Raw genomic sequence first — 12,197 nt, forward strand, 5'->3', positions numbered from 1 at the left:
CCAGGGTCCTGGGATCCAGCCCAGCATCAGGCTCTCTGCTCGGCGGGGAGCCTGCTTCCCTTCCTCTCTCTCTGCCTGACTCTCTGCCTGCTTGTGATCTCTGTCTGTCAAATAAATAAATAAAATCTTAAAAAAAAAAAAAAAGAGTATTGGATAATCAGAGCATCAAGTACTAACCCTAACCGCTAGTCTCTTGGTTTTCATTCATACTACCTGAAAAGTAAGACAAGCTCTGCCAAGTGGACACTCTTTTCAGTAAAAGGGAAGGACTAGCATAGATACCAAATGTTTCCCCTGGTGGATCCTGCCTCTTCAGGTAAACGTGGTCAGTATTCTGCAAAAGTCACCCCAGGCCTAAATGATGACGTGCCCCTGGACAGGGGAATATTAGGCTATTTCAAAGCCACTGCATAAGAAGGATGCCAGATCTTGAGTTCGGCCTTAAAGTCTAAGACTGTGCATCCTCTGACACTTTGGAAATGATGCACCATTGACCTACGCAATTAACAATTTTTAGTGTTTCAGTATTTTATAGAAGGACTGCCACATCCTTTATGTCTTCTTCAACTTAGGAGAGATCTTGAATTTGCAAGTGTTCTTTGTTCCAATCATTAGTAAATGTTTTAGCTTTTTTTTTTTTTAAGATTTTATTTATTTATTTGACAGACAGAGATCACAAGTAGGCAGAGAGAGGGGGGGGAAGCAGGCCCCCCGCTGAGTAGAGAGCCCGATGCGGGGCTCGATCTCAGGACCCTGAGATCGTGACCTGAGCTGAAGGCAGAGGCTTTAGCCCACTGAGCCACCCAGGCGCCCCATGTTTTAGCTTTCTTTATGTTTGTATTTAACCCTTGTTTCTAGGGGTCGGTTCGTTTTGGCAGTTGAGAAACTATAAGGAATGCAAGAACTGTATCCCTCCTGCTGGGTGCTGTGGGCGTAGGGGTTAAGCTACCAGCTGGTCTTGCCTAAGTGAGGAGTGAGATCACCAAGTACCTATTCCTGCAAGCTAGATTTAAAAGGAATGGTGCCAGGGTGCCTGGGTGGCTCAGTGGGTTGAGCCTCTGCCTTCGGTTCCAGTCATGGTCTCGGAGTCCTAGGATCGAGCCCCGCATAGGGGCTCTCTGTTCAGCGGGGAGCCTGCTTTCCCCTCTCTCTGTCTGCCTCTCCTCCTACTTGTGATCTCTCTGTCAAATAAATAAAATCTTAAAAAAAAAAAAAAAAAGGAATGGTGTTTAAATGTCCTCGTCTAGCTTAAACATGTGAATTCCTTCAGATCAGGAAAGATGAGAAAAAGAATCCTAAGAACTCTTAACAGTGCAAATCTCAATAATGGTTGAAAATGACAAGCAGTGGCACATTGTGGTTTGGTTTATTGGATGTGGTGAATGTGCTGGGATGGAGAGCCCAGAATGTTGGTTCAGTGAGGGGAGTGGGGGGAACTGCATAGGATTTGATGTAAGATGTATAGAGACTTATTTTCCTTATTAAAGTATTCCTATAAGAAAACATATGTATTTGTAAAGATGGTTTCCTGTGTCAAGTATTTGTGCAAACAGAGCTGAACTGTAAACTATTCTTATAATATCCAGTTATTTTGAATGATTTACATCATGAATCCTGGATATATGAAAAATAAAACTGATGAAACAAAAAAATTGGATTTCCCCCTTCTCCTTTTTTGTGATTATTAGTTTTTAAAATGTATTTTTTTTTTTAAAAGAAGAGCGGAGGCAAAAACATCCATACACATGACCATTTGGAAACTTTCCTGTGATTAACAGTCTTAAAAAAACAAACAAACAAAACAAAACAAAACAAAAAAAAAAGAGCCATTCTTCCACATACAAAAACTAAAAGAAAGGGAAAAAAAATCTCTGGAAACGTTATAAAAATAGTCAGGTTTAGAAAATTGATAATACTTTGGGGTCAGAGGCTGGTTCTTCAGGGAAAATGGACATATTTCGATTTTTTGTTTGTTTTAAGATTTTATTTTTATTATTTATTTGACAGAGAGACACAGCGAGAGAGGGAACACAAACAGAGGAGTGAGAGAGGGAGAAGCAGGCTTCCCACTTAGCACAGAGCCTGATGCGGGCTCAATCCCAGGACCCTGGGAGCATGACCTGAGGCAAAGGCAGACGCTTAGTGGACACATTTTGGATTCTTTACCTTTCCTATTGCTAGGACAGCAAACACCAGTGAAAGTGCTAGGCCAGCACTGTCCAATAAAAATAAAAATATAATCTTAACATTTTTAGTTGCCACACTTAAAAGAACAAAAGAGGAGAAATTAATTTTAACATTTTATTTTATGTAGCTCAATATATCCAAAATGTTATTTTGACATATCACCAATTTTGTAAAAAGTATGAGGTATTCTACATTCTGGTTTTTTTTTTTCATGCTACCTTTTAAGCTCAGTGTGTATTTAAAATCCACAGTACATCTCAACTAATCCATCTCCTGTCAATTTGATTCATAGTCTGACTAGAAGGACCTTGAAGAGGACAGGAATTCTCAAGAAAATCAAATTGTTCAAAAGCGCTTACAGTAAAAACCAGGAGTCCTGTACCCCACCTCCTCCACTTCCAAATCCGGATTCCTCAAGGGAAGCATTTTAAGTCTTCTGTTCATGATTTCTTCCGCTAGTTTCTATCACATCTCCAAACACCATCTTCTCAACTCTTGACTTGCCCATTTCAGACACGTTCTGTAATAACACAAGCTGACTTCCTGCTGTGATAGATGAGGCTCGAGTTCTCTGCTGCCTCATCCCCAGATCCTAACCTCAACTGTTGGCTGTACTGGTTACTTTCCTAACCTGAGACATTTTTACCTCTTTTTCTGCCAACTACTACCGGTATCTGTAGCTGCCTCACAGTGGAAAATGAAGTTCTTATCTCCCTCCCTCCCTCTTCAGCATCCCTCCACATCTCCACCTCAAAGCTGAGATTTACGTCCCTGCTTTGAAGCCTTCTCTGATGCATTTTGAGGACAGGTCTAAAACCTGAAAATCAATAAACAGAGTGACCACGTAAGTCTCCCTCACTGTAGAGGCAAGCTATGCCCTGGTTCTCGTATCAGATGTTATTCTTCCTGGAGCTTTTACCTGCCTTTCTCTTTTCTTAAATGATTTGTCTTTATCTTTGCCTCAATCTGTTTGCAAACTATTCACTGTATTAGATATTAAGTGTGTTTTAAAGGAAGCCAACTTAGTTATGCAAGTACGTTCAGTTTATAAGACTTCATTAAGCTGTATACCTGTGATATGTGCACTTTTCTGTGTTTATGTTATACTCCAATTTTTTATTTTTATTTTTAATTTTTTTAATATACTCCAATTTTTAAAAATTCTAAAGGAAGCACCCTCTCTTTTCCTTGTAAATTGTGAAAGAAGAAATAGGAAGGGAGGGGCGCCTGGGTGGCTCAGTTGGTTAAGTGTCAGCCTTTGGCCCAGGTCATGATCCCAGGGTTCCAGGACCAAGCCCCGCATCAGGCTCCCTGCTCCATCTCCCTCTGCCCGGCTCATGCTCTCTCTCTCTGTGTCAAATAAATAAATAAAATCTTTCAATAAAAAGAAAAGGAAAGAAGAGAAACAGCAAGGGGCAGAAAATTTTGCATAGCACATTTACACATTTATATTAACAACCATACTATTATAGCAGTACAATATATAACTATATCATTAATGTAGGATAGTACAGCACGTTTATGTTAAGTTGATCATCTCTGTTAACAAAATGGATCTTGCAGATAGCCTAACATCCGTCTGCGGACTCTGACAATGATGACAATAAGAACAGCTCACATGTTTTGAACACTTCCTGAACACCAGATATGCCAAGTGCTTTATATAATTGCACTTCTTCCTCCCAGCAACCCTGTAATATCATCTGGCTTTTACTACAATATTGCATCATTATCATATTGTTATAGTTGAATACACTGAAGCTTTGGGAAGTAATTTGCCAAGTCACACAGGCGTCTTAATAATGGCTAATTAAATTTTGAGTACTTGCTATAGATCTGACACCATTCTTTTTTTTTTTTTAAGATTTTTTTATTTTTATTTATTTGACAGGCAGAGATCACAAGTAGGCAGAGAGGCAGGCAGAGAAAGAGAGAGAGGAAGGGAAACAGGTTCCCTGCTGAGCAGAGATCCCGATGCGGGGCGATGCGGGGCTCGATCCCAGGACCCTGGGATCATGACCTGAGCTGAAGGCAGAGGCTTTAACCCACTGAGCCACCCAGGCGCCCCATTCTAAGCACCATTCTAAGCACTAAGTGTACTGACTTATTTAACCCTCGAAACATTATCCCTATTTAGCAGATGAGTAAACTGAGGCACACTGGGCTAAGGTCACCCAGCTGGTAAGTGACCCAGCTTGGCTATGAACCCAAGTCATCTGGCTCCAAATTCTTAACCACAGAGCTCTACCCCACTCAGAGGTCACAGCAGAAATCTGAATTTGGACAGACAGTCCCTAGGAACTAAATTGTTCATTATTCTGCTGTCCTACCCAGCAGTTAGGTCTGCTGACATTTAGACAAGGAGGACAGGCACGTTATTCTCACTCATTGAGAGGAAGGGAAATAGTAAATAAGCCACACGTTCAAATACTATGCTCTTTCTTTAAGCAGCTAATACTTTTCACCTCCAAATCACGTCCACCAACATCTTTCCCTCAGTCTCTCTCTACTTCCAAAGCGTGTTGCAAATACAGTTGACCCGCTTTTTTTTTTTTAGATTTTTAAATTTATTTATTTGAGGGGGTGGGGCGGGGGGGAGGATCACAAGTAGGCAGAGAGGCAGGCAGAGGGAGAGGGGAAAACAGGCTCCCACTGAGCAGACAGCCTGATGTGGGGCTCGATCCTAGGACTCTGGGATCATGTCCTGAGCCAAAGGTAGACGCTTAATGGACTGAGCCACCCAGGAGCCCCTACAGTTGACCCTTGAACAACATGGGTTTGGACTGTGTGGGTCCACTATATATGGATTTTTTTTTTTATAAATATGGCACAGTACTGTAAATGTATTTTCTCTTATGATTTTCTTAACGTTTTCTTTTCTCTAGCTGACTATTGGAAGAATACAGTCTGTAACACACATAACTTACAAACTATGCATTAATTGACTATGTTATCCGTAAGGCTTCTGGTAAACAGCAAGCTGTTAGTAGTTACGTTTTGGGGGGAATCAAAGTTATACTTGGATTTCTGACTGGGAGGTGAGAGAGGCGTAAGTTTCCTTAACCCTCGAGCAGCACTCACCAGAAAGCATCCTGCAACTAATCTGTCCCCACACACGGGTTGCTGCACAAAATCCCGGGTGGCTCAGTGGGTTAAAGCCTCTGCCTTCGGCTCAGGTCATGATCCCAGGTCCTGGGATCCACCCCCACATCGGGCTCTCTGCTCAGCAGCGAGCCTGCTTCCTCCTCTCTCTCTGCCTGCCTCTCTGCCTACTTGTGATCTCTGTCAAATAAATAAAATATTTTAAAAATAAATAAATAAAATAATATACATGTGTGTTGAATGAATGAAGGCTACATGCTCAAAAACCCAGAAGGATATTAAGTTTATAAAGAAAAATTCCACGCTTGCCTCAATAACGCATATTTGGGGCTCTTCCTTATGACCATCCACGGGCACCATAGCTTGATTCATAACCCATTCCTGGACAGCATCAGTAATGTGAGGGACAACTGTAGAAGGAAGTAATAATTAGCACAAAAGCCTATTTCACGGTCACAACCATGAGAGAGGAATGTATTCATGTCTTTAGACCTCCCACGTAACCTGAAAGCCACTTGGCAAATAAGACAATCTCCAGTGTTCATGTTATTCTCCATCTCCCTGATGGAGGCACGATATAGGTTTAATCACTTAAATGTTATGTCATTTCTTTTGAAACTGGCCGACCACAGAGAATGAGAATCAGAAAGCAGAAATGCCATCGACAAGGCATCTAGAAACACCTATAAGGCCAACTAAAAACTGCAAGGAGGGCTATCGGGCATGCTGCATGCTGGGTTCCATGGGGGAAGAAAGACAGAGTAGCCCAGTGCTGCAGGCTCTGGGTAGCCCACCAGTTAGTGGGGAGAGGTCCCCCCAAAGGGTGTAGATGGGCCCTGCATGCTGACCAGGGGCCTGTGGCTGCTAGTGGCAGCTGAAGAAGCCAAAAGGTGACAACTCCACAAGGATTTGAGGCCCAGAGGCCCATTGGTGGTGAGCAGGCCGGCAGCTACATATCTCTGCCAAAGGGACAGAAAGCTGACATCCCTGCCAAAGGGACAGAAAGCTGACATCCCCCTGTGCATGGGGATGGCCTCACGGTGCAGCCAACTAATCTAATGGGATACACGAAGCAGGAACGTGGCCCTCTGGGAAGCCGAAGCGAAGGGGCATCTGTTGCCAGCTCTCCCTAGCGCTAGGTGCTCCTTCAGAGCGGGAGGACGTTGTCACTCACTGGTGCATTTGGAGCAACCCACATTACATGGGCTGTTTGGCCCCTTTTGGCAGCAAGGCCAGGGCGGGGAACAGGGGCAGGGCAGGTGTTGCCCGGGCTCTGCCTCCACGTCAGCAGCCCAGGGATCAGGAGTTAGAGCCCCAGGCCTGGGGCCTTGTTCTCTCCCCATCACAGGGATGTGGCAGGTGTGAGGCAGCACCTCTCCTTCTCGTGGGTCTTCCCAAGATCTACACTCAGGGGAAAAGCTATTAGAAAGCACAGCTGTAGCTGAGCTCTAACCCGCACGTTCCAGTTTCAGGAATTACACCGATGCTCTTTTGATCTCCATCTATCCGGCCCCCATGTCTACCTCTCAGCTGGATCCAACATGCGATTTAAAGGAGATGGGGAATTATCACCTTACCGCACAGAAACCCGTGAATACAAGACTTGCCGGGGTCGGGGGAAAACACGGGAGGGCAGGGGTCTCTCCCGAGACAAAATAGAATCATACCACTCAGGAAAAGAGTTGATGAAGCAGGCTCAGACCACACTACCAGCCACTGCAGTTCAATCCCCCAGTCCGTCCGCACACTGTCCTTAAAGGGGTATAACTCACATCCATGCAAAGATATAAGAAGGAAGGAGATAGACAAAAAAACAAACTAAAAAAGTCTGTACCTCAATCAGGTAAAAATGATGAATGCATGGTTCTGCATGGATTTTATAAATAATAGCTACAGATAGATACATACCGAGAGATATGTGTAATAGCTAAAGACAGATACATACCGAGAGAAAACAACATTAGTAATAAAGAAAAAGACCAAAGAAAATACAATCAAGAACATGGAGGGTGAAGTAGGCACCTTTGAAGAAAACAAAAAGGGGAAGAAAGCAAGATTTGAAAAGGATTAGAACTTGGAGAGCTCAGGGAGCTCCTCCCTTCACATCCATTCTGACCAGGGTGTGGGTGCTCTACACACACGACTCGCTAAGCTGTGTGGGACACAATACCTTGTACTGTTTTCCCCAGGTAATCGCCACGCCTCTCTTTATTGATCACGTGCTGATATATCTTCCCAGTGGTAATGTTGTTGTCTTTATAAAGGTTAATATCCAAGAACCGTTCATAATTTCCAAGGTCTAAATCAACTTCTCCACCATCGTTTAAGACAAACACTTCGCCTAGGATAAAAAGGCAATGTAAATATTAAAAATTTCTTTTCAGGGGCACCTGGCTGGCTCAGACAGTGAAGCATCCAACTGTTGTTTTCAGCTCAGGCATGATCTCAGGGTCATGGGATCGAGCCCAGTGGGGAGTCTGCTTCTCTCCCACTTCCCCTCCCTCTCCCCCCCTACAAAAGCACATATACTCTCTCTAAAAATAAATGAAATCTTTATTTATTTATTTATTTATTTATTTATTTGAGAGGAAAGAGCAGGAGCAGGGGGAGGGGCAGTGGGAGAGGCAGAGGGAGAAGTAGACTTCCTGCTGGGCGGGGAGCTGGACTAGAGGCTCAATGCCAGGACCCTGGGACCATGACCTGAGCCCAAGGCAGATGCTTACCGGACTGAGCCACCCAAGTGCCCCAATAAACAAAATCTTAAAAAAAAAAAAAAAAAAGTATATACCCATTATATTCCTAGAAGAGAAAGAAAAACTGCAGATGACATGCCCTTAAATAGGTTCTTAGATTTACTGTAGTTATAATAAAAATTCCAACAGATTTTTTTTCAACTTGAGGACGATACTATAGTTGGTTTTTAGAAAAACACGTGTGATTACCAAAACCAACACACAAAAAATAAATTTAAAAAGCCCTTATAACAAATAGCAGTGAGTAAAGGAAGATTGAAATATATATGCATACATATATTTCAATATATATAAAGATGGAACAAAGTCGCAAAACCAAAATATCCACAAAGATCCTTATTGGGGTCATGGCTGACTCAGTAGGTGGAACATGTGACTTTTGATCTCAGGGTTGTGAATTTGAGCCCCACATTGGGTGTAGAGACTACTTAAAAAAAATGAAATCTTTAAAAAAACAAAAAACAAAAAGATCCCTATTACATAAAAGAATTTAATATATGACTTGAAAAAAAAAAACAAAAACCCAAAGCTATCATCACAAATCAAAGTAAATAAAACACTCAGAAATAAACCTTGAAGAAATGTAGGAACTATATTTATAAAACTTAAAAAGCTTACTTCACAGACATAAAACAAGGTATAAATAAAAGGAAAACCACTTCTAAAGTTCCTGAATGGGCCAGTCAACATTTTGCAGTGTTTAATTCCTCCCCAAATTAATTCATAAATTTAAAGAAATTTTTGCCAAAAACTCCAATGCAATTTCTTGTAAACTTGGACAAAATGATTCCTAAGTTAATTCTGAAGACAATAAACACTCCGAGGTTAAGAAAAAAACAAAGGAACAACAAAAAAGTTAATGCTTTGCTAGAGGGATAATAAAAACACCTTTTTGCACTTAAAAAAAGAGAGAAAGAGAGAAAACAAAGGAAAAAGAAAAGGAACGTGGAAGGCTCTGACCTACTTGACAATAAAAAGCTGCAGCTTTTAAAATGATAGGCAGGAATAAACATAGAAATCCAGAAGAGAACAGAGTTCAAAGATAGACCTAAGTATAGACAGAAATGTAGTATATAATAAAAGGTGGCATTTCAAGTCAGGAAGAAAAGGATGAAATCTTTGAGAGATGCCATTAGGAATAGTTGCCTAATCAGGAAAAAATTAGAAAAAAAATCATGTTACATCTTTATCTCACACCAAATTCAATTCCAGCTGTGTTAACAATGTTAAAGTAAAAGTAAATGGAACTATAAAAGTTCCAGAAGAAAATATATATGAATATTTAAATATTCCTGTGGCAGAGAAGCCTAAAGTTGACATCAAAGACAGAAACATAAAAAAAACAATTGATACATTTAATCACATAAATGGCAAGTAGAGGGGCGCCTGGGTGGCTCAGTGGGTTAAGTCTCTGCCTTCGGCTCAGGTCACAATTTCAGGGTCCTGCGATCGAGTCCCGAGTAGGGCTCTCTGCTCAGCAGGGAGCCTGCTTCCCCCTCTCTCTCTGCCTGCCTCTCTGCCTACTTGTAATCTCTCTATGTCAAAAAAATAATAAATAAAAAACCTTTTTAAAAAATGGTAAGTGGAAATTTATTAGTAACTAGCAGAGGTAATATTAAGACAAATTTCAAACAGAGTAAAACACACACACACACTCTCTCTCTCTCTCTGTATATATATATATAGGTTAATATTTTATGTAAAATATTCTTGAAAATCATTTTTAAAACTTTTTTATTTATTTATGAAAGAGAGAGAGCATGAGAGGGGAGAAGGTCAGAGGGAGAAGCAGACTCCCCGCAGATCTGGGAGCCCAACACAGGATTCAATCTCAGGACCTTGGGATCGTGACCCAAACCGAAGGCAGTAGCTTAACCAACTGAGCCACCCAGGTACCCTTGAAAATCATTTTTAAAACATCCAAAGTGGGGCACTTGGGTGCCTCAGTCAGTTAAGCCTCCCACTCTTGATTTCCACTGAGGTCATGATCTCAGGGTCATAAGATCCAGCCCTGTGCTGAGCTCCGCATTCAGTGGGAAGCCTGGTTGAGATTCTCTCTCCTTTTGCCCGTCCCCACCGGTTGCACGCTGGCATACGCTCTCTCTCTCTCAAATAAATAAATCTTTGGGGCGCCTGGGTGGCTCAGTTGGGCTAAGCCTCTGCCTTCGGCTCAGGTCAGGATCTCAGCATCCTAAGATCGAGCCCCGAATCATGCTCTCTGCTCAGCAGGGAGCCTGCTCTCCTGGCCCCCGCCTGCATCTCTGCCTACTCCTGATTTCTGTCTGTCAAACAAATAAATAAAATATTTAAAAAGATGAAAATAAATTTAAAAAAAAATAAAAAATAAAAAATCCAAAGGAAAACTGGCATAACACATGGGATTAGTCAACTTTACTGAATACCAAACAACCCTAAAATCTTAGTAACTTACAAAATGTTTATTGATCTCTCCCTTGGGTTAGGTGTTATGTGGGGGCTGTGGGTTAGTTGTGAGTCTACTTGGTCTCATTCCAGGACCCAGACTGAAGGAGAAGTCCCTGTACAGAGCAGGCGGTTCTCATGGCAGAGAGCAGAAGCACCAAAGAGACAGAGCCAAATCATGCCACTGCACTGAAAATTTCTACTTTCAACAAGACAGAGGTCACATTCACTAATGTCTCCTAGGGAAAAAACAAACCACATGACCAAATAAGGTCACCAAGCTCTTGGGTTTGCCCAGAACTAACAGGGTTCCCAGGATTTGGACTTTCAGTTTCAAAACCGGAAAATCCCAAGCATACCATCCTAAATGACCAAAGTCCAAAGTCAACGGGACAAGGAAATTTACTCCACAGAAGGAAGTTGGGTAATACTTTCAAACAAAAATACAATCTATCCATTCACTTGAATCATTCGCTCCACAGACAAAACGAAAACCAAAGAAATCTAAATTAGAACAATGAGATACCCTTTTTTGTTGTTTTTTGGTTTTCTCTCAGGTTAGTAAAGTTTAAAAAGAATAATATTCAGCAGGGAAATTAAAAAAAAAAAACAGGCCTTCTTATACACTGTTGATTTGTATATAAATTGGTGCAGATCCATAGCCCTTATCAGAGAATTCTTGGAAACAATATGGAAGTTGAAATCTGAAGTTTTTCAGATTATGCAAAGGTAATACAGAACACTTGCCATGTATTAGAAAACAGCCCAAAAGCAAACACATTCCAAATGGAATAAAGACTAGAAATAGTCATGGCTTTATGAAGATTTTTCAGTTTTTAAAACTTTTTTTTTTTAAAGATTTTATTTATTTATTTGACAGAGAGAGACATAGTGAGAGAGGGAACACAAGCAGGGGGAGTAGGAGAGGGAGAAGCAGGTCTCCCGCCGAGCAGGGAGCCCAACGTGGGGTTCGATCCCGGGAGCCTGGGATCATGACCTGAGCCCAAGGCAGACGATTAAGTACTGCGCCAGCCAGGTGCCCCTCACTTTTCAAAACTTTTGAAAAAAGACTATAAATAGCCACAAACTTATGAACAATTTAAAGTTTTCAGAACTTACATTTTACATTTTACATACATAAATTTTACATTTATAGGTAAGAGATCATGAATCTAGAAACCTTGGGTAGTATGCATTATATGTCAAAAAGCCTGAAAAGCACACCTACCTGTGAAATCAGAAATTCTGCGCGTAGGCATTTATGTCTAAAAAAAAATAAATTTTAAAGATTCCCATCACAGTGTTGTTTATAATATCAATACATTGGAAATTATTTCCCATTATTGTACAGATTTTGTGGAGCCTTAGGAGTATAAAACACAGGGGTGCCTGGGTGGCTCAGTTGATTGGGCATCTGCCTTCAGTTCAGGTCATGATCCCAGGGTGCTGGGATGGAGCCCCTCATCGGGTTCTTTGCTCAGTGGAGAGCCTGCTTCTCCCGTTCCCCCTGGTCCTGCTGTCTCTCTCTCTCTCAAATGAATGAATACGATTTTTTTAAAAATTAAAACAAACAAAAAGATTAAAATATATAGAAATGTCCACAGCACTGTTTTAAAAATTAGATTAAAAACTGACATGACTATAAGATTCAATTTAAAGGTCAAAAATAAGCAAAAATAATCTCTACTAATCTCTCTTTAAAAATTAGATTAAAAACTGACATGACTATAAGAT

At 41.2% G+C, this 12,197-nt stretch overlaps 1 protein-coding gene across 3 annotated transcripts in view; it reads right to left on the reverse strand.

Moving 5' to 3' along the window:
- Window positions 1–12,197, reverse strand: part of CTPS2 (CTP synthase 2) — a 96,053-nt gene that overhangs the window by 77,906 nt on the left and 5,950 nt on the right. For all 3 annotated transcript variants that reach the window (XM_032840748.1, XM_032840746.1, XM_032840747.1), the window contains exons 3-4: window positions 7,460–7,630; window positions 5,599–5,699 (exon numbers count right to left, since the gene is read on the reverse strand). In XM_032840748.1, coding sequence (XP_032696639.1) covers window positions 5,599–5,699; window positions 7,460–7,630 — 272 coding nt within the window. The remainder of the gene's footprint in view (window positions 1–5,598; window positions 5,700–7,459; window positions 7,631–12,197) is intronic.

The sequence above is a fragment of the Lontra canadensis genome, unplaced genomic scaffold (assembly GCF_010015895.1).
Source record: "Lontra canadensis isolate GAN:19392208 unplaced genomic scaffold, GSC_riverotter_1.0 scaffold116, whole genome shotgun sequence".
Lineage (NCBI taxonomy): Eukaryota > Metazoa > Chordata > Mammalia > Carnivora > Mustelidae > Lontra > Lontra canadensis.